This window comes from Dendrobates tinctorius, unplaced genomic scaffold (assembly GCF_039654945.1).
Source record: "Dendrobates tinctorius isolate UK_male_01 unplaced genomic scaffold, ASM3965494v1 ptg000191l, whole genome shotgun sequence".
Taxonomy (NCBI): Eukaryota; Metazoa; Chordata; class Amphibia; order Anura; family Dendrobatidae; genus Dendrobates; species Dendrobates tinctorius.
The window spans coordinates 14,224,799-14,244,791 of record NW_027361858.1 but is presented as its reverse complement, the minus strand read 5'-3'; the positions used below and the strand labels follow the sequence as shown (position 1 = coordinate 14,244,791).

The 19,993-nt window shown below is 43.5% G+C and overlaps 1 protein-coding gene across 1 annotated transcript in view; it reads right to left on the bottom strand.

Moving 5' to 3' along the window:
• Nucleotides 1-19,993, bottom strand: part of LOC141055732 (WD repeat-containing protein 64-like) — a 113,019-nt gene that overhangs the window by 44,876 nt on the left and 48,150 nt on the right. The window contains exons 12-15 of the mRNA XM_073552421.1: nucleotides 13,489-13,661; nucleotides 12,962-13,132; nucleotides 9,737-9,858; nucleotides 6,646-6,771 (exon numbers count right to left, since the gene is read on the bottom strand). Of these exons, the coding sequence (XP_073408522.1) occupies nucleotides 6,646-6,771; nucleotides 9,737-9,858; nucleotides 12,962-13,132; nucleotides 13,489-13,661 (592 nt within the window). The remainder of the gene's footprint in view (nucleotides 1-6,645; nucleotides 6,772-9,736; nucleotides 9,859-12,961; nucleotides 13,133-13,488; nucleotides 13,662-19,993) is intronic.

The window sequence follows — 19,993 nt, the reverse complement described above, 5'->3', positions numbered from 1 at the left end:
CGTAGTACTGGGTTTTGGCCACAAGATGGAGACAGAGAGCAGGGGTCCTAGCTCTGCTCCGCCTTGCCTCATTAACACTGGCTTCTAATTCACTGGCCATTTGGCAAAGGTTCCATTCTTTGGGGATTGTGTACTTCTCCCAAGGGTGGGGGCCACATTCCAGGAGTGGAGGGAGATCCCCTGATAAGCTATGGGGCCTGAATTCATAAATCCAAAATGAAGTCTCCATTGTCCCTCACATATACCCATATAGTTAAAAGTCTTATGTACACTATGGAAGTTTCACCCCTCATAAAACGGTTTAAAGGGGTTGTGCCAGGACACATTTTGCTGATAAAAATTCCTAATCAGGTATAAATGTTCACAACAAAATGTTTAAAGTTTTTTCTATGTTCTCTGATTCCCTGGTGGCCCCTTCAACATTTGTAAATTTAAAATCTACAACATGTCAGATGTGTTAAACTATGCATTAACCCTTTACTGACATCCACAGTACATATGCGGTGCAAGTCGGAAGCGGGTGTGTGGAGTGCACTCACAGGGTGAGATCATCCTATATTGGCTGTGTGTTACAGCCAGGACCTGCCTCTAACAACCACGGGTGACGTAGGGCTCCAACCTTGATTGTTAACCTGTTAAATTCCACTGCTAACAGCGCGCCAGCATGGGCGCGCGTTATTCTACACATGTAACAGTGCACCTGTGGTGTGATTGCGGGTTGCCGATGGGTTGCTATGATGGCCAATGGGTGACTTGTCATTACAGAGATTCCCTTGAAAGGCTGCCTGTGGCTGGGCTTCAAAGAAGATAAATATGATGAGAAGAATCATATTGTGAAGTCATTTTTATACCCCATTGTACGCCGTAAAAATAATCCCCAAAAAAACAGTCAGAATTGGGTTTTTTTTCACAATTTCACCATAAATTGAATTTTTTTCTGCTTTCCAGTACACTATATGGTTAAATTAATTGTGTCATTCAAAAGTACATACGCAGAATGGGGGAGCTGTGGGAGGACATATGCAGAACGGGGGAGCTGTGGGAGGACGTACCCAGAATGAGGGAGCTGTGGGAGGACATACGCAGAACGGGAGAGCTGTGGAAGGACCTACACAGAACGGAGATGCCTACAACCGGCAGATCAGTCAACACACAAGATGGTGGTGAAGATTACAAATGTACCCTATATGACCCTAATACACCCTAGTGCATCCATTCCTTTCCGTGGAGATTGGCACTCTAATTTGGACGCAATGTGGCACCCCCACTCACCGTCGGCTCTCCCTGGATCCCAACTAGAAGACCCTAACTGCACAAGTGAATACCATAAAAATTAACAGCAACCAGTGCTCAAGAATGTGCCGCGGTGTCAGGAAGGAAGAGAGTATGGGTATTGAATCAATTAGGTGAACCTAAGGGAAGTGCGCCCTTCAAGACGGTAGTCTATGCAATAGCTATAGCCAGACACAAAACTAATATCCTTAGGAGCTCATGTAATCAACTCCACCCAAATAACAGAATATCAAATTCTGAATTATTCACCGGATACCCACACAAATGCAAAATCGACAACAAAAATGAATGAAATATGTGTAGGGGACTGACGACAGGGTTTGTGCTTTGATAACTCACCCTCCGATTACCCTGGTCAAATGTCCCTACCTTGTCGCGGAGGTTGGCACCCTAAATTAGTACACAAAGTGGTGCCCCCGATCAACGTCAGCTAACCCTCGCTTCCCCTCAACACTATCCCTTCCATATCTCTATTACCCAATGTAGAATGGAGATTGTAGGAGGGGATAAAGGGGAGGGGGTGATGACAGCTCAAACTTATCAGAAATTATAGTAATATGATGAGCCTCAGCCTTACACAAAAAAAAATATATCTGGTGTATAGAAATATCAAAAAGGTGCTATAGTTCCATTTGTTCTACAATTAAAGAGCAAAAACAAATCCCTTGTTGCCAGAACATACAATAATGGTAATGTCCTTAGATGTTATTGTCCAATTAGAGGTTCCCCATGGAAAAAGAACACTTATTGCACTATGCCCAACTTAGCACCATATAATCAAAAAGTATCTTATCTGGAATCCGAAGAAGAAAGTGCCTCAACGCGTTTCCCTTCCATGATATAAGTTCATCAGGAGACAAATGGTAAATTCAGTGTCAGTAGATAGATGACATCAGAAAGCAATGACATTCCGGTTGCTGTTGACGGTGAGCGAGGGCGCCACATTGCATCCAAGTTAGGGTGCCAACCTCTGCGGCAAGGAAGGGATTCTGTTGTGAATTCGCTTTCTGGCCTCCCTCTGGTTATTACTGAAGGTAGTGGAGCTGGTCAGATCGACAGAGGGGTTGCAAGTTCTCTTTCTCGGCTACCTCTGGTGGTTCCTGGAGGTAATGGAACTGATCTGATTGACAGAGGCTTGCCACCTGATAATGATGATGACGATTGGAGATCTGGGGTTTCAAATTGGGATTTAAGACAGCCGACTCCCTCTATCCCTGCTGTGATTTGCTTCCTGTTCCTCCTGAGGTCTGATTTCTCCAGCTCTGTCCCTGCATGTTCAGCTAAGTGGTTTATTTGCTATTCTGTTTGCATTTGATCTGGTTTTGTCCATCTCTTCTTGGTGCGGGTCAGCCAGCTCTGGCTGGGGCTGTGCTGAATCACCGCCCATATGTTACTGATTGTGCCAGTGTGTTTTATCCCCTGTTAGATTGGTCTCTTTTTGCTCTGCTTTCAGAATATACCAGACTGCTGATATAGTGGGGGGGCGAAGTCATGTGACTTCAGTGTTTTTTGCATCAGACGTGTTGGACTTTTTGCAGGGTTTTTTGCGTGATTGCAGACAGTGTCTTTCCTTTCCTGTCCTGTCTAGTCAGTGAAGGCCCCATCATTTGCTCAGTCTATTTTCTTGCCTGCGTTTGTGTTCTTATCTTGTCTCACCGACAATATATGTTTGGGACTATCTATTCCTTTGGGGTCTGCTCTGGGGCAGTTTAGATTTCCCCTTTCTTGCTTTAGGCTTAGTTAGCTCTCCAGCTGTGCCGAGGCGTCTAGGATCATTGTAGGTACGCTCCATGGCTACTGCTAGTTGTTTGGATAGGATCAGGGGTCTGCAATCTGCTTAGGTACCAACCTCTCTGGTTTTCTGTGGCTTAGCCTGGACCTGCTTTCCTCCTCGGTGACCCATTCATAACAGGATGCACTAGGGTCATATAGGGTACATTTGTAATCTTTACCACTATCTTGCGTGTTGACTGATCTGCCGGTTGCGGGCATAAATTACTATTTGTTGCTGTGTTTGATCTTAATGATTCAAATAAAATATGATTTTAAGGTATTAGGTTTCATGTTAGTCCTTATGCAGCACTCCTAAACCAGTGAGAGTCTTAAAGAGACAGTGTTCAATTGTCTACCTTCGTGTGCAGCTGAGTGAGCCGATCTACAACAGTTGGTGCTAGAAGTGCGGACTATTTCCCCAGGAAGTCAGACAGCATGGAGCACCTTATTAAGCACCTTGTGAAGGCACAGCAGCAGCAACAGCTGGCACATCAAGAGACAAGTATGCTGCTTATGCAACAGATCCAGCAACAGCGGCAGCAAGAGATCCAGCACTAGCAACAGATCCAACAGAAGATGCATCAACAAGATCAGCTCCGACAACAGCAGCAGATTGAATTGCTCACAGAGGCCATTCGTGGGAGGCCAGCAGCCCCTCACCCAAGTCCAAGTGACGACACAAACCTCCAGAAGGTGATAAGACAAGCGATGCAAAAGATAACCTTGGGGGGTGATGTGGAAGCAATTTTGAGCGGGTAGCAGAGCGGGAGAAACTACTGCCAGACTAGCAGGTGGAGGTGCTGGCCCCATATCTAACTGCCAAGCCCCAGACGGCTTATTATGACCAGGCCTTACAAGATGCCTGAGAATATGCCAAACTGAAAACTGAGATACTGGCACACTCAGGGATAACTATGTCTGTTGTCCAAGCTCAAAGGGTCCACCACTGGGTGTATTGCAGTGATAAACCTCCTCACTCCCAAATGTTCAATTTGCTGCATCTGGTAGAAGTGGTTGCTGGATATACAGCAAATTGGTAGAAATTATATATTAAAACGTAGCTTTTATTTAGCCCTTTAAAATCTACAAATGAGACAAAAAAACACAAACAGGTGCATGAAGTGCTGGTGTGAAGTGCTCTATAAAAACAAACCGTATTGTACTGCCTCAGTGTCCTGTGGCAAAGGACAACAATTAGTTACATAACAAATGCCACTGTGTCCCGTTATATCACAGGTATCATAACCGTATAGACACAAATAGACAAATTGCTGGACCTATAATATAGCTGTGAACCACCTACAGCATTAGGTCTCTACTAATGGTATAAAACTTTCAGACTCACTAATTGGACCTGAGGTTATCCAACGTGTCTCGGCATATATTCATGTGCGCTACTTATTCAAGCAGTATATATTGCATATTACCCATGGAACACAATGTATCAAGGTATAACTTCCTCCAAAGACCATTGCATTATTTTGTTCTCATGGTAATCTCAATCACGCGGAGGTTGTCACCCTAAAATCCTGCGGCTCTCCCTAAGTTACGTAACCCTGTTAAAAACTCCCTATAAGAAGGAAGAAAAGGAGAGAATTTCATTAAGTCCCTTTGGGTATACGGTTTGTAGGGAAAAGATCCAATAGGTTTCTCTCTGAAGGATCCGTTTGTCCCAGTCTCCTCCTCTTTGATTTTTAGGGATCTTTTCTATCCCCATGAAACTGACAGCCTTGACATCCCCTTTGTGAACTTGGTTGATGTGGTTAGCTACTGGTGTATCACGTTTGTTTATGACATCTCTGTGATGTACTCCTATCCTCACCCTAAGCTCTCTTTTTGTTTTGCCAATGTATTCTAGGCCGCATCTACAGGTGATCTTATATACAACTCCTATTGATCTGCAATTGATGACCTGGCAGATTGAATACGTCCTCCCTGTGACGTTGCTCTGAAATTCCCTATTTTGTTGAATAGAAGTACAGTATTTGCAACTGCCACATCTATAGCAGCCTTTCGGTTGTGTACCTAGCCATGTCGAGTTATCTGAGATTTTCTGGGTAAAATGGCTGCGGACCAGCCTGTCTTTTAGGGAAATGCCTTTCCTGTAGGTGATTTGTGGGTTTTTCGAAATGACACCCGCGAGGTCCTGGTCCATACATAGTATTGGCCAATGTCGATCAATGATGGCTCTAAGGTCATTTGCCCCATTTGAAAATTTGGTGATGAATCTGATGGTATTGATCATCAGAATTCTTTTGATTTGGCACAAGTAGATCTTTTCTCTCCTTAGCCGCCGTTGTCTTGTAGGCCCCCTTAAAGGGAATCTGTCACCCCTTTTTTGAGATATCATATAATGATATCATTCAATTGTGTGTCACATAAGGATTCTCTTAGTACTTTTGCTTCCCTCTTACCCCACACCTTTCATGCATAAATACCTTTTTTTATATCGGTTCAGATGTATGTAAACTGCCGCTGTCTGGTCCGCTGGGCGGGGCTTATTCAACTGCTCCCCCCTCCCTGTCTTGCTCTACGCATTTTTTCTTGTGTAGAGCAAGACAGGGAGGGGGCAGCAGTTGAATAAGCCCCGCCCATCGGACCGGACCGTGGCAGTTGGGATGGGATTAGGGTTAGGGGTAGGGCTGTGTTAGGGTTGGAGTAAGAATTGGGGGTTTCCACTCTTTAGATACATCAAGGGTCTCCAAATGCGACATGGCGTCCGCCTTTGATTCCAGCCAATCTTGCGTTCAAAAAGTCAAACGGTGCTCCCTCCCTTCTGAGCCCTGCCATGCTTCCCCCACATACAGGGTATCAGCGTACTCAGGAGAAATTGCACAACAAATTTTATGGTCCATTTTCTCCTGATACCCTTGTGAAATAAAAGTTTGGTTCCAAAGTAAATTTTTTGTGAAAAAAATAAAATGTTAACTTTTTCCTTCCACATTACTTTAGTTCTCGTGAAGCACCTGAAGGGTTCATAAACTTCTTAAATGTTGTTTTGAGCACCTTGAGGGGTGCTTTTTTTAGAATGGTGTCACTTTGAATTACTTTCTGTCACATTGACCCCCAAAAACTCACTTAAAATGTGAAGTGATCCCAAAAAAAAATGGCTTTGTAAATTTTGTTGGAATTGAGAAATTGCTGATCAAATTTTATCCCTTATAACTTCCTAACAAAAAAAAATGATGTTGCCAAAATTGCGCTGATGTAAAGTAGACACGTGGGAAATGTTATTTATTAACTATTTTATGCGATATGACTTTCTGATTTAAGGGCAAATTTAAAAGTTTGAAAATTGCTAAATTTTCAAAATTTTCGCCAAATTTCCATTTTTTTCATAAATAAACACAAGTCATATCGAAGAAATTTTACCACTAACATGAAGTACAATATGTGATGAAAAAAGATTCTCAGAAACAGCGGGATACGTTGAAGCGTTCCAGAGCTATAACCTCATAAAGTGGCAGTGTCAGAATTGTGAAAATTGGCCCGGTCATTAAGTACAAGTGTCTCTGTCACAAAGGGGGTAATGTTGCAATATACAGTATATACACTCAGACTGATTAAAATGTTACTTACCTTGTCATGTTTGAATCTTTAATGTTAGCCATTAAGAGAAGCAACACAGAATTTATCCTCTGTGCCTTTGCTTTGCTTGAAAATATAGTGGATGTAGTAGTATCATCTTGAACATTTTGGCTGCAGCTAACAAGAAAACGTACTGTATTACCTTTGCACTGTACTTTCTCTAGATGATGCACGTGATTTAGACATACCATTCAGACAATAGTGTTAGAAGCTGTGCATTTTAAGACATTTATATTACATTTATTCATACTGATGGCATAAAATAGCATGTTATACAGTAATTATGGTAAAAAAACAAAACAAAAGTCTTTGCACAATGTGTTCCAGTGCAGTACCAATGTGTTCTCCTACAACACTTTCTTGTGTTAATGATTCGATTTTCAAAGATGAACCTTAATATATAATATTCTACTGTACAAGACCATACCATGTTTTATACTTGTATACTTTTATACAGTTGAAAAGCAATAAAATCTAAACTCAATGTAGTAAAGTGCATCTGGCAAGGTGACAAGTAAAGCTACACTTTCAGATGACTTAATAATAAAGCTGTGGTGAGAACATAAGAAATAACACTATTTCGGGCCATTAGCCCACGTTCACACATTCAGTATTTGGCCAGTTTTTAACCCCAGTATTTGTAGCCAAAACCAGGAGTGAAACAATCAGAGAAAAAGAATAATAGAAACACGTCACCACTTCTGGATTTATCACCCACTCCTGGTTTTGACTTACAAATACTGAAGTAAAATACTGACCAAATACTGAACGTGTGAACATGGCCTATGTCTTATCTTCACTTGTACTGTTGATTTGGAAAAAAATTGAATTTGAACTAGTCAAGTGAAATAAGCTAACAGATGTAATGGTAGCCATTCAGTGACCCCTCACACTTATGTTTTGGAGCAACAGCATGCTTATGAGTGTGGCTCTGTAAAGTAGTGGAGAAGCTGTCAACATCCTCCATGAAGATCTTATGGTTATAGAATGCATTGCCATGTTTTGAATGTTGTTTTATTAATTTTGTGGCCTGCAGCACTTAGCTAACCATTGGACAGGGTTAACTATTGGGGTCAACACAAGAAGGGAGGAGTTATGTGGGCATAGGAAATAGTTTCCTGTGAGGGAGATAGGGAAGAGTGCTGAAAAGAGAATGACCTACACTCACTGGCCACTTTATTAGGTACACCATGCTAGTAAGGGGTTGGACCCCCTTTTGCCTTCAGAACTGCCTCAATTCTTCGTGGCAGAGATTCAACAAGATGCTGGAAGCATTCCTCAGAGATTTTGGACCATATTGACATGATGGCATCACACAGTTGGCGCAGATTTGTCGGCTGCACATCCCTGATGCGAATCTCCCGTTCCACCACATCCCAAAGATGCTCTATTGGATTGAGATCTGGTGACTGAGGAGGCCATTTGAGTACTGTAAACTCATTGTCATGTTCAAGAAACCAATCTGAGATGATTCGAGCTTTATGACATGGCGCATTATCCTGCTGAAAGTAGCCATCAGATGTTGGGTACATTGTGGTCATAAAGGGATGGACATGGTCAGCAACAATACTCAGGTAGGCTGTGGCGTTGCAACGATGCTCAATTGGTACCAAGGGGCCCAAAGAGTGCCCAGAAAAAATTCCCCACACCATGACACCACCACCACCAGCCTGAACCGTTGATACAAGGCAGGATGGATCCATGCTTTCATGTTGTTTACGCCAAATTCTGACCCTACCATCCGAATGTCGCAGCAGAAATCGAGACTCATCAGACCAGGCAACGTTTTTCCAATCTTCTACTGTCCAATTTCGATGAGCTTGTGCAAATTGTAGCCTCAGTTTCCTGTTCTTAGCTGAGAGGAGTGGTACCCAGTGTGGTCTTCTGCTGCTGTAGCCCATCTGCCTCAAAGTTCGACGCACTGTGCGTTCAGAGATGCTCTTCTGCCTACCTTGGTTGTAACGGGTGGCAATTTGAGTCACTGTTGCCTTTCTATCAGCTCGAACCAGTCTGCCCATTCTCCTCTGACCTCTGGCATCAACATGGCATTTCCGGCCACAGAACTGCCGCTCACTGGATTTTTTTTCTTTTTCGGACCATTCTCTGTAAACCCTAGAGATGGTTGTGCGTGAAAATCCCAGTAGATCAGCAGTTTCTGAAATTCTCAGACCAGCCCTTCTGGCACCAACAACCATGCCACGTTCAAAGGCACTCAAATCACCTTTCTTCCCCATACTGATGCTCGGTTTGAACTGCAGGAGATACTCTTGACCATGTCTACATGCCTAAATGCACTGAGTTGCCGCCATGTGATTGGCTGATTAGAAATTAAGTCTTAACACACAGTTGGACAGGTGTACCTAATAAAGTGGCCAGTGAGTGTATAGTTCTAAGTTTAGCAGACCTTTATTGAAAAGAGTGTTGTGTGTAAAGAATGGAGACCATACTTGGATAGAATGTTCAGAATTAACCATTGATTAAGTGGAAGAAAGATTCTTTATCTCATGCAAGTGTGGGCCTTCAGCAAATGTTGTTATCTAAACTAGGTAAGAAGCGAAAGTGTAGCCAGACCTGAGAGTCATGGAGAGGAAGATTGCCAGGCTGGGACATGAGTTCTCCTACGGGGAATTGAAGATACAGTGGCACACCAAGGAGCATGTGACCCACATCAATTGGACTTTGAGAATAATAGGGAGGAGTAGGAGTAGTAGTGATGCACCTCAGCTAGTGAAGTCCTCACATGAATGGAAGATGGAGGGTTCCATAGTGGTTTGCTGGTCTAGTGCAACATGTAAAAGAAGTAAAGTACTGACACATGTAACCATGAAGTTCCTGCCTCTGGATGTGCAGAAGATGTATTCTTTAGGTGTTTACCTGCTATCTGATGTATATACAGTATATTAATGTGTATAATGCACTGTTTATCTGGGTAAGGAAAAACATTATCTGGCACAGATTAGTCTTATTTGCTGTTATGTTGCCATAATTTGGTAGAATATGAATATATTATTCCAGCAAATAATCGGTCTCTAAGATTTAATACACACCCAACACACTTCAGCGCAGTGGCTGAAGAACTTACCCAAGCTGAATTGTTGATGAATACATGTTTATTTCTCCATTTAGACTTCCAGTTACAATAATAACAGTATCCTCCATCTTGAGCGCATCGAAACATGTGATCATTCTTTGATGAGGTTTAGTCTGAAAATATTGTTATAACATAACATGTTTTACTTGCATTTTTGTGTATGTAAGCATTTAAAAAGAATGCCATTAAGATCAATATACCCCCCCCAACCCAAACCGCACACATGGGTATGCAGGTCTGTGAAGACTAAATCTATGGACACCTTTATATAGTCTGTTTTTGGCAGTCTCAAGAAATTAATATTTTATTTCAAATGCAAATGAAGCATTTAGTGCTCTGGGCGTTACAGAGCACTTTCCGGGCAGATGCCTTCCAAACTTGTTTCTCTACTCCAGCACCAGCCTTTTTTGCTTGACTGACAGCTCATTGTCAGTGTGACGTTGCAAGGAAATGAGCTATCAATCTAGCTAAAGAGGCTGGTGCCAGAGTAGGGAAACAAGCTTGGAAGGCATCTGCCCGGAAAGTTCTCTGTCACGTTCAGAGGTCTTACAGTAGTGCCTCATTTACATATGGATTAAAACTATGGTAGATGAACTTTGAAAAGACCAATAATTTCTCTCTCTGATGTCAGAAAAATTGAATAAGTTACATTATGAATTTCATCTAGTCATTAGAGCATTACCTTTAACCTCAGAGGACATTTTTTTTCTCATCTAAACGTATATATTTTTGGCAAAAAAAAATATTTTTATCATGAGCTTAATTGAAATGTATCGTTTGCAGACTATAGCCTCTGTGTTGCACAATTTTTGGCTGAAGAGTGCGCTAACTGACAATAAGGGATGAGCTTTCCGATATTGAAATATCGGAAATCGGCCCGATATTTGCGATATCAGAATTCCGATTTCCGATTCCGATATTTTTTTCACATCGGAAATCCCATAATCCTTCAGCCTCTGAGCCTCTAACCCTAACCCTAACCCTAACTATCCCTAACCCTTAACCCTTACCACTAACCCTAACCCTAACTAACCCTAACCACTAACGCTAACCCCTAACCCTTACCCTGACCCTACTAACCCTAAACCCTAACCCCTAGCCCTGCTAACCATAAGCATAACCGTAACCCTAACCCTACTAACCTTAAGCATAACCCTAAACCCTAACCCTACTAACCCTAACCCCTAACCCTAACCCTACTAACTATAAGCATAACCCTAACCGTAAACCCTGACTCTACTAACCCTAACTAACCCTAACCCCTAACCCTTACCCTAACCCTAACTATCCCTAATCCCTAACCCTTAACCATTACCACTAACCCTAACCCCTAACCCTACTAACCATAAGCATAACTCTAAGCCCTAACCTTACTAACCCTAACCCTACTAACTATAAGCATAACCCTAACCATAAACCCTAATTCTACTAACCCTAACTAACCCTAACCCCTAACCCTTACCCTAACCCTACTAACCCTAACCCTAAACCCTAACCCCTAACCATAACCCTACTAATCCTAACCCCTAACCCTAATCCTACTAACCATAACCCCTAGTCCTACTAACAATAACCCCTAACCCTAATAACCTTAACCCCTAACCCTACTAACCATAAGCATAACCCTAACCCTAACTAACCCTAACCCCCTAACCCTTACTCTAACCCTACTAACCCTAAACATAACCCTAACTAACCCTAACCCCTAACCCTAACCCTACTAACCCTAACCCTTACCCTAACCCTTACCCTACTAACCATAAACCCTAACCCTACCTCAACTAATCCTAACCCAAAGAAAAAACACCACTGTTAAGAAGATGGCGACCAGTTTTCCTGCTACAGCTTTCGCTCTGTGCATTTTTCTAGTGATTTTTTTTGCTCCTCTGCCTCTGCAAACTTCTTCCCTATTATTCTGAGGTGTTTCCCCTCCATTTTATCCATTATATAGCACTGTAGTGGTAATTTTGTAATTCCGATTTGACTTGACTTGCATTGATATCGGAAATTCCGATATCCGATATTTTCCAATATCAGAAATCGGAATTCCGATATGATATTGGGCAATATCGCTCATCCCTACTGACAATCCATCAATAAACGCTTTCTGACAGTCCAATGAGAGAGTTTGTAACTTTTTTAAGTATTTTTTACATCCTATCAGCTAAATTATAATCATAGACCACATCAAAGTTGAATGTCCATGGAAACAAAGATTTTGTAAGAGCAAAATAGTGTAACATTTTTAAAGAAACAAGATCATTCTTTTATAGCACCAGATACTGTACATGCATATAAAGTTAAAAAAAAAAATTGTTCCCAGATGGACAACCCCTTTAAGACTGAATGAGAGGGCAATCTAGGATCTCCAGAGTCCAGACTGTAGGGCCATTAATAAAAACTGGCTCAATGTCCCCCTTGAATTTTAATATGCCAGTTTTATTAGAAATTATTCATTGACAGACATTAGCATATGGAATAGCTGACAGTAAGAAGAGATGATCTTGAGATTTTATATATATATATATATATATATATACATATATATATATAGGGATATGGCTGAAGATGGTGGAGCTCTTTTACAGATGACAGTCCCCTGTATCATGCCAACAGTAAAGCATTCTGGGACCATTCATGTGTGTGGTTGCTTTTCATACAAGAGTGTTGGCTTGTTCTCAATTCTGCCTACGAATATTGCCATGAATACAGAATCATATGTATACATCCTAAAGGAGCCCATGTCTCAAGGCAAAAATCATGACTAAGTGAATCATTGAATAAAACCTTAATATTTTGAATCAATGGTCAGAAAACTCTGCAAATCTCAATCCCATTGAGAACATGTAGCCAATTCTCAAAAAGTGAGTGGACTAACAAATTCTCAGAAATTGTGATAAACTCCAAGCACTGATTATACAAGAATGGGTTGTCGTTGTCATTAGTCAGGATTTGGCCCAGAAGCTGATATCCAGCATGCAAGGAGGAATTGCAGAAGTCTTGAAAATTCAGTGTTAACTCTGTAAATAATTTAGACTTTGTCAATAAAAGTCTAAAACTTATGAAATGCTTATAATAGTATTTCAGCAATCATAGAAACATCCAACTAAAATATCTAAAAACACTGAAGCAGCAAACTGTGAAATCCAGAATATATGTCTGTCTCAAAGCTTTGGGCCACAAGTGTACCATATATTTGACCAATACTACAAATACCTGTTGCTCATTATATCCACCGAGCTTTGCACCAAATGGGATTTTGACGGCTGGTAAATGTTTGGTACCCCCCATGGGTTTGTTGTGCGCTGGTTCCAATGTCTTAAACCAAAGACCATCATCTTCATTAAATTCCATGGTTACAAATAAGGCAGGATCATCCTCCCTTCCCTGAGAAAATAAATCATTGTGTTACTCATCTGGTTTTCTGCTGTCATTGAATCAAATACTGGTAAACCATCCACATTTCATTGTATATATTTCTTAGTCACTCATGTCAATCAATTTGTATCTGTAAAAAACTATTTGGAGACATTTTTTCCTGAACAATTTGTCATTCCTCCTTTATTTTCCAGTGTTAGACTATATACAAACCTACTGTGGCCAAGCCAAAAATGTCAAGGAAATTCTACATATCAAGGAGAAATAGCAGAGAAAGGGCACAGCAATGTAAGGAAAGGTGCCCCAGAATTGTTACACCGGATATAAAGTCCTACAGTTATTTAGAGACAGTGAGTATTAGATACCTGAATCATTTTTATATTCCCGCTAACATCCAGTGCAATAACTATGTGCTGATTATCATCACATCTCAGGAAACTTAGCTGACAGAAGCTTTGATCTTCATCTCTATATCTTCTATTGGGATGCAGAGCCTTGATTTCATAGCCATTTCCAAAATCCCAGATTTTCATTGACCCTACATAAGAATAAACATTTCTGTATAGTTGATTTTACCTTTGTGCTTAGATAAATATTTCTAATTACATATAACTGCAATGGACACTTTCTAAAAAAGACCACTTTAAGCTTCTGTAGCAGTTGCCGTATTTTTCAGACTATAAGACGTACCCCAAATTTTCAGAAGGAAAATAGGGGTAAAAAAATTAATGTGTTAAATGGGGGTCCGTCTTACAGTCCGAATTCAGCCTACCCGATGGGATAAGCAGCGCTGGTGGAACGGGGTCACAGGAGATGTTCGTTGGTTCGGCAATATGACTCCCATCCCAGGCTGGTGCAGCAGGTACGGTGGTCTTCTGGAAATCCCATCCCAGGCTGGTGGGGCAGGTTCGGCAGTGGTGCTCGGAGCTCCGTTGGCATCTTGTGAAAGCCCGGAGGCCCCGCATATCCATTGCTGTGATGCGGTGGCCTCCGGGATAATGGCCTCCAGGGGGCGGCACATGCACATATTGAGATCTCGGCAACATTATTACAGGATGAGATCTCATTGTTGAGCATGCGCCGCCCCCGGCGGCCATTTTCCCGGAGTTAACCGCATTGCAGCAATCGATGTGCGGGGTCTCCAGGCTTTCACAAACTGCCGGCAGAGCCCCCCCCGCTCACTGCCAAACCTGCCACACCTGTTGCACCAGCCATACCAGCCTGGGAAAGAAGTGTGAACATCGTCCGGCAGCGTCGGACCGGGACGGCAGCAGTATCGCCTGACTCCTGCTGCCGCCACAGTATTTGTAAGAATATTCTGACTATAAGACACACACCCATTTTCCCCCAAAATAATTGGGGAAAAAAGTGCGTCTTATAGTCCAAAAAATACGGTAGGTTGTAACTTCAATTTCCAGACTTTGGAATGAATAGGTCAGCAACATTTTTAATATATGTACATATAAAAGCCAATTCCATCTACGTGGTCATATTATTGGGTGGATTCATTTCATTTCATACTCTCTTCTTCTGAATCCAGCACCATTGACTTTATCATCCATCTGTTGCAACCAGCTTCTTCTGCTCTTCTACAGACAGGTTGCTATTGCAACCTCATGCTCGCTCTCGTGTCATTATTATTATTATTTATTTATATAGCACCGTTGATTCCATGGCACTGTACATAAGAAGGAATTACATACAAATTACAGATATCACTTACAGTAAACAAACTTACAATGACAGACTGATACAGAGGGGAGAGGACCCTGCCCTTTCGGGCTTACATGCTACAGGATGGTGGGGAAGGAGAGAGTAGGTTGATGGGTTGCAGCAGTTCCGGTGTTGGTTGAGGTGATATCTCCAGTAGTGGTGAGGAGGCAGCAGGGTCATTGCAGGCTGTAGGCTTTCTTGAAGAGGTGGGTTTTCAGGTTCCGCCTGAAGGATCCGAATGTGGTTGATAGTCGGACATGTTGGGGCAAAGAATTCCAGAGGATGGGGGCTATTCGGGAGAAGTCTTGGAGGCAGTTGGGTGAGCAACGAATAAGTGTGGAGGAGAGAAGTAGGTCTTGGGATGACCGAACATTACGTGAGGGAAGGTATCGGGAGATTAGTTCAGAGACATATGGAGGAGACAGGTTATAGATGGCCTTGTAGATCAGTATTAGTAATTTGAACTGGATACGCTGAGGGAATGGAAGCCAGTGAAGAGATTTGCAGAGGGGAGAAGCGGAGGAGTAGCGAGGAGAGAGATGAATTAGTTGGGCAGCAGAGTTGAGGATGGACTGAAGAGGTGCGAGGGTGTTAGTAGGGAGACCACAGAAAAGGATGTTGCAGTAGTCGAGGCGGGAGATGATGAGGGTGTGCACAAGCATTTTAGCAGATTGAGGGTTGAGGAAAGGACAGAGTCTGCAAATATTTTTGAGCTGGAGGTGACAGGTGGTAGAAAGAGCTTGGATGTGCGGTTTGAAGCACAGGGCAGAGTCAAGGGTTACTCCGAGGCAGCGGACTTCTAGTACTGGGGAAAGCGTGATGTCATTAATTGTGATAGCTTGGTCAGGTAAGGAAGATCTGTGAGATGGTGGAAAGATGATGAGTTCAGATTTGTCCACACTGCGCTTGAGGAAGCGAGAGTAGAAGGAGGATATTGCTGATAGACACTCCGGGATTCTGGGCAGCAGAGAGGTGACGTCTGGGCCAGAGAGGTAGATCTGAGTGTCATCAGCAAAAAGGTGGTACTGGAATCCATCGGACTTTATGAGTTGACCCAGGCCAAGGGTATAAATTGAGAAGAGTAGGGGTCCTAGAACAGAGCCTTGGGGGACTCCAACAGAGAGAGGGTGGGATGAGGAGGTAGTGTGGGAGTGGGAGACGCTGAATGTGCGGTTTGAAAGGTATGAGGAGATCCAGGACAGGGCGAGGTCTTTGATGCCAAAGGAGGAGAGGATCTGTAGTAGGAGGCAGTGGTCAACTGTGTAGAATGTAGAGGACAGGTCTAGAAGCAGGTGTATAGAGTATTGTTCGTTTGTTTTGGCTGTAAGTAGGTCGTTAGTAATTTTGGTCAGGGCTGTCTCAGTGGAGTGATGGGGACGGAAACCAGATTGTAGATTATCAAAGAGCAAGTTAGATGAGAGGTGGGAGGAAAGTTCAGCGTGGATGTGCAGCTCCAGGAGTTTGGAAGCGAATGGGAGCTGTTGTGAGTTCATTTTCCCCTTCACTACTGAGGCCCGAGGAACTCCCTCTTCTGGTAAAGAAAGGTAGTGAGCCTGATTATCAAACACCTGAGTCTGATGATGATGACTGGCTGAGTGGAGTTACTGACTGGATATAAGGCTGCCGACGCCCTTCTGCCCTGCGGGTGATTTCTCTGTGGGATCCTTGGAGACCAGTCTGAATTCCTGCTCCTCTAAAGCTAAGTTTTCTGCTCGGCTTTTTGCATTGGTGCTTTGACTTTGTTTTGCTTTGTTTTTCTGGATTTCTGCCATTCCCTGCTGGGGTGTGCTGAATTCCTTTAGCGCTGTCTCTGAAAATACCTGAGTGCTGATTTAGTTTTTGAAGCCTAGCTGCTTCAGGGTCTTTTTCATATCAGCTTGTTGGCTTATGTCTTTGATAGGGTTTTGGCAGATTGCAGACAGCAACCTTCCTTTCCTTTTCTGTTTAGTTAGCTTGGGCCCCATCGTTTGCTCAGCCTATCTTTCTATCTGTGTGAGTGTTTTTTCATCTTGCTTCACCGTCATTATATGTTGGGGGCTGCCTTTTACTTTGGGGTCTGCTCTGGGGCAGTTTAGATTTCCTTTTCTGTCTTTAGGCTATTTAGCGCTCCGGCTGTGATCGAGGGGTCTAGGGCATCGTAGGAACCCCCCACAGCTACTGCTAGTTGTGTTGATAGGTTCAGGGGTCTGCAATCTGATAGTTGCCAACTTCTCTGGTTTTCTGGACGTAGCTTCTATTTTTTTGTCTGCCTCCTACGGTGACTCAATCATAACAGGGAGCAGTGATATTGGGCGATAGCTGGACATAGCGGTTGGGTCAAGGGTTGGCTTTTTAAGGATAGGCGTGATTGTGGCATGTTTAAAAGCAGAAGGGAAGGTACCGGACGTTAGTGATAGGTTGAAGAGGTGGGTTAGGGATGGGATAAGTGTGGTGGTGAGGTTGGGGAGGAGGTGGGATGGGATAGGGTCAAATGCACAGGTTGTGAGGTACGATTTGGAGAAGAGGCGATTACGCTCCCCTTCAGTGATGATGGAGAGGGAGGTTATGGGGTTTGGGCATTAGTTTGGTATACAAAGGGGTTGTGGTGGTTGAACAATGAAGACTTGCCTTGTCTGGTCGATCTTATTTTTGAAGTGTGTGGCAAAGTCCTCAGCAGAGATGAGGGAGGTTGGACGGGGTAGTGGTGGACGGAGGAGGGAGTTGACAGTTTTGAATAACTGTTTGGGATTGTAGGATAGGTAAGATATGAGGGTTGTGAAGTAGGCCTGTTGAACAGAGGTGAGGGCAGATTTTAAAGCAAGTGTTGCCTGTTTGAATGCAGTGAAGTCATCATGCGAATTTGTTTCCTTCCAACGCCGCTCGGCAATCCTGGACACTTGCCGGAGCTTTTTAGTGGTGTTATTGTGCCAGGGTTGTCTGTTGGTACGTCGCATTCTGCCATGAACGAGAGGGGCAACCATGTCAATAGCTGATGCGAGAGTGGCATTGGAGAAAGCAGTGGCACTGTCTGTGTCTTGTGAGTGAGGATATGGATGCCAGTGGTAGAATAGAGTCAGAGAGCGCGTGGGTGTCTAGGTGTGCAAGGTTTCTGCGGGGGTGCGCATGTTGCTGGACATGGGTGCCAGGAGAGGAGGACAGGGATGAGAAAGTGAGTAGATGGTGGTCAGATAGAGTGAGAGGGGAGGTTGTGAAGTTAGATAGGGAGCAGAGACTGATGAAGACCAGGTCTAGTGTGTGTCCGTCTGTGTGGGTGGCTGAGGAGGACCATTGAGTAACTCCAAAGGATGAAGTAAGGGACAGGAGTTTGGAGGCTGCTGACTGAAGGGTATCCGTGGGGATGTTGAAGTCACCCATGATGATAGTGGGGATGTCAGTTGAAAAAAAGTGAAGAAGCCAGGTAGAGAATTGGACAATGAAGGCAGTGGTCGGGCCTGGAGGTCGGTATATGACGGCCACTTGGAGATTGGAGGGAGAGTAGATGCGGACAGAGTGGACTTCAAAAGAGGGGAGGATTAGGAAGGGAAGAGGTGGGATTGGGTTAAAGGTGCAGTTGGAAGAAAGGAGAAGACCCACGCCTCCACCGTGTCTGTTGCCAAGGCGAGGAGTGTGGGTGAAGTGGAGGCCGCCGTAACACAGCGCAGCAGGGGAGGCGGTGTCAGAGGGTGTCAGCCAGGTTTCTGTGAGGCCGATAAAGGCAAGATTACGAGAGAAAGAGAGGTCATGAATCACATGGAGCTTATTGCAGATGGAGCGGGCATTCCAAAATGCTCCAGAGAGAGGGAGCAGGGGTTTGGGTGTCAATGGCACAGGTTTTAAGTTGGAAAGATTGCAGTAGTTTTTATAAGATAGGGAACGGTAGGAAGGGGTAGTAATGGGGGGTATGAGCTGTGGGGGTCCAGCATTGGGAGATATGTCGCCAGCAGTGAGGAGAAGCAGAGAAAGGGAGAGCAGATGGGAGAAGGAGAGTGGGCAGCTTGTTTTAGGTTTCATTAGGACAGATTTGAGTTGAGGAGCAGTTCAGCAGAGGAGGTTAGGTGGGGAGGAAAGAGGGAATGGGAGATGGTTATTTGGTTAGAGGGTACTGGGGTTTGGGGATAGCGAAGGAGAGTGAGGATTAAAGGAGCAAACACTGTGAGGGCATATGTAAACATGGTGAAGGAGTAGGAGGGTTAATAGAAAAGCTAGATGCAAGTAATACGAAGTGCTTACTTAGCAGACATACCCAAAAGAGACGGATACATAGTGTGGGGTGGGTCCTGACTCCTGCCATGACTAACTGCCTTTGTAATAACTGCATCTTCATGATACTTTTGCTGCAGTGATACTTATGCTGCAGGGAGACACGTGCCTGACCCACACACGTGCCCCCTTAGGAGGCATCTGAATATATAGGACTGAGTAGAGGATCAGGTGAGAGGGATTGTGGGAACTGATTTGGGATAAATTACCAATTGCCTAGCACACCAGGGGAGGTTACACAATCAAAGGCACAGGACCCTGCTAAATCCATATGCTAGTAACACCTTGCACCTGATAACATCTCTACTGGCCCCAACATGGATATACAGCAGTAAGTATTGAGTTCAATGCAGCAATTGAATTTAGCAAACATTCGGTAGGCACTGTTATATACCATTAAAGGAAATGTTGCACTAGATGACAGCAAGCTGGGATTGTAGCAGGAGCAGAGATTGCACCATTAAAGGAAATGTTGCACTAGATGACAGCAAGCAGGGATTGTAGCAGGAGCAGAGATTGTACCATTAAAGGAAATGTTGCACTGTGTCATCCCTCTCATGGGCCATGTAACAAAGTGTTGAAATGCCACCTGAGAATTTTTTTAATTGGCATACAAGCTTCTACAGTACAAAACTGCTCTACAAGTTCTGATAAAGGACTCTCTGACAAACTTAGCTCTACAGCTTGGTCTACTTTGCTATTCCACTCTGCCAGCACTGCATAAAGACATTCTGACAAACTCGGTGCTACCACTGAGTCAACTTTCCTATACTGCTGTTTCTGCTCTACATTGGATTCTGCTGCAAACAGAGCTCAACCACATCACTGGGTATACCCTACTTCCTTCTGGATTAACACTTTGATATGTCTGTTGCTTCAACTCTATCGTTTCCCATAATTCCAGTTATGCTACTAGTG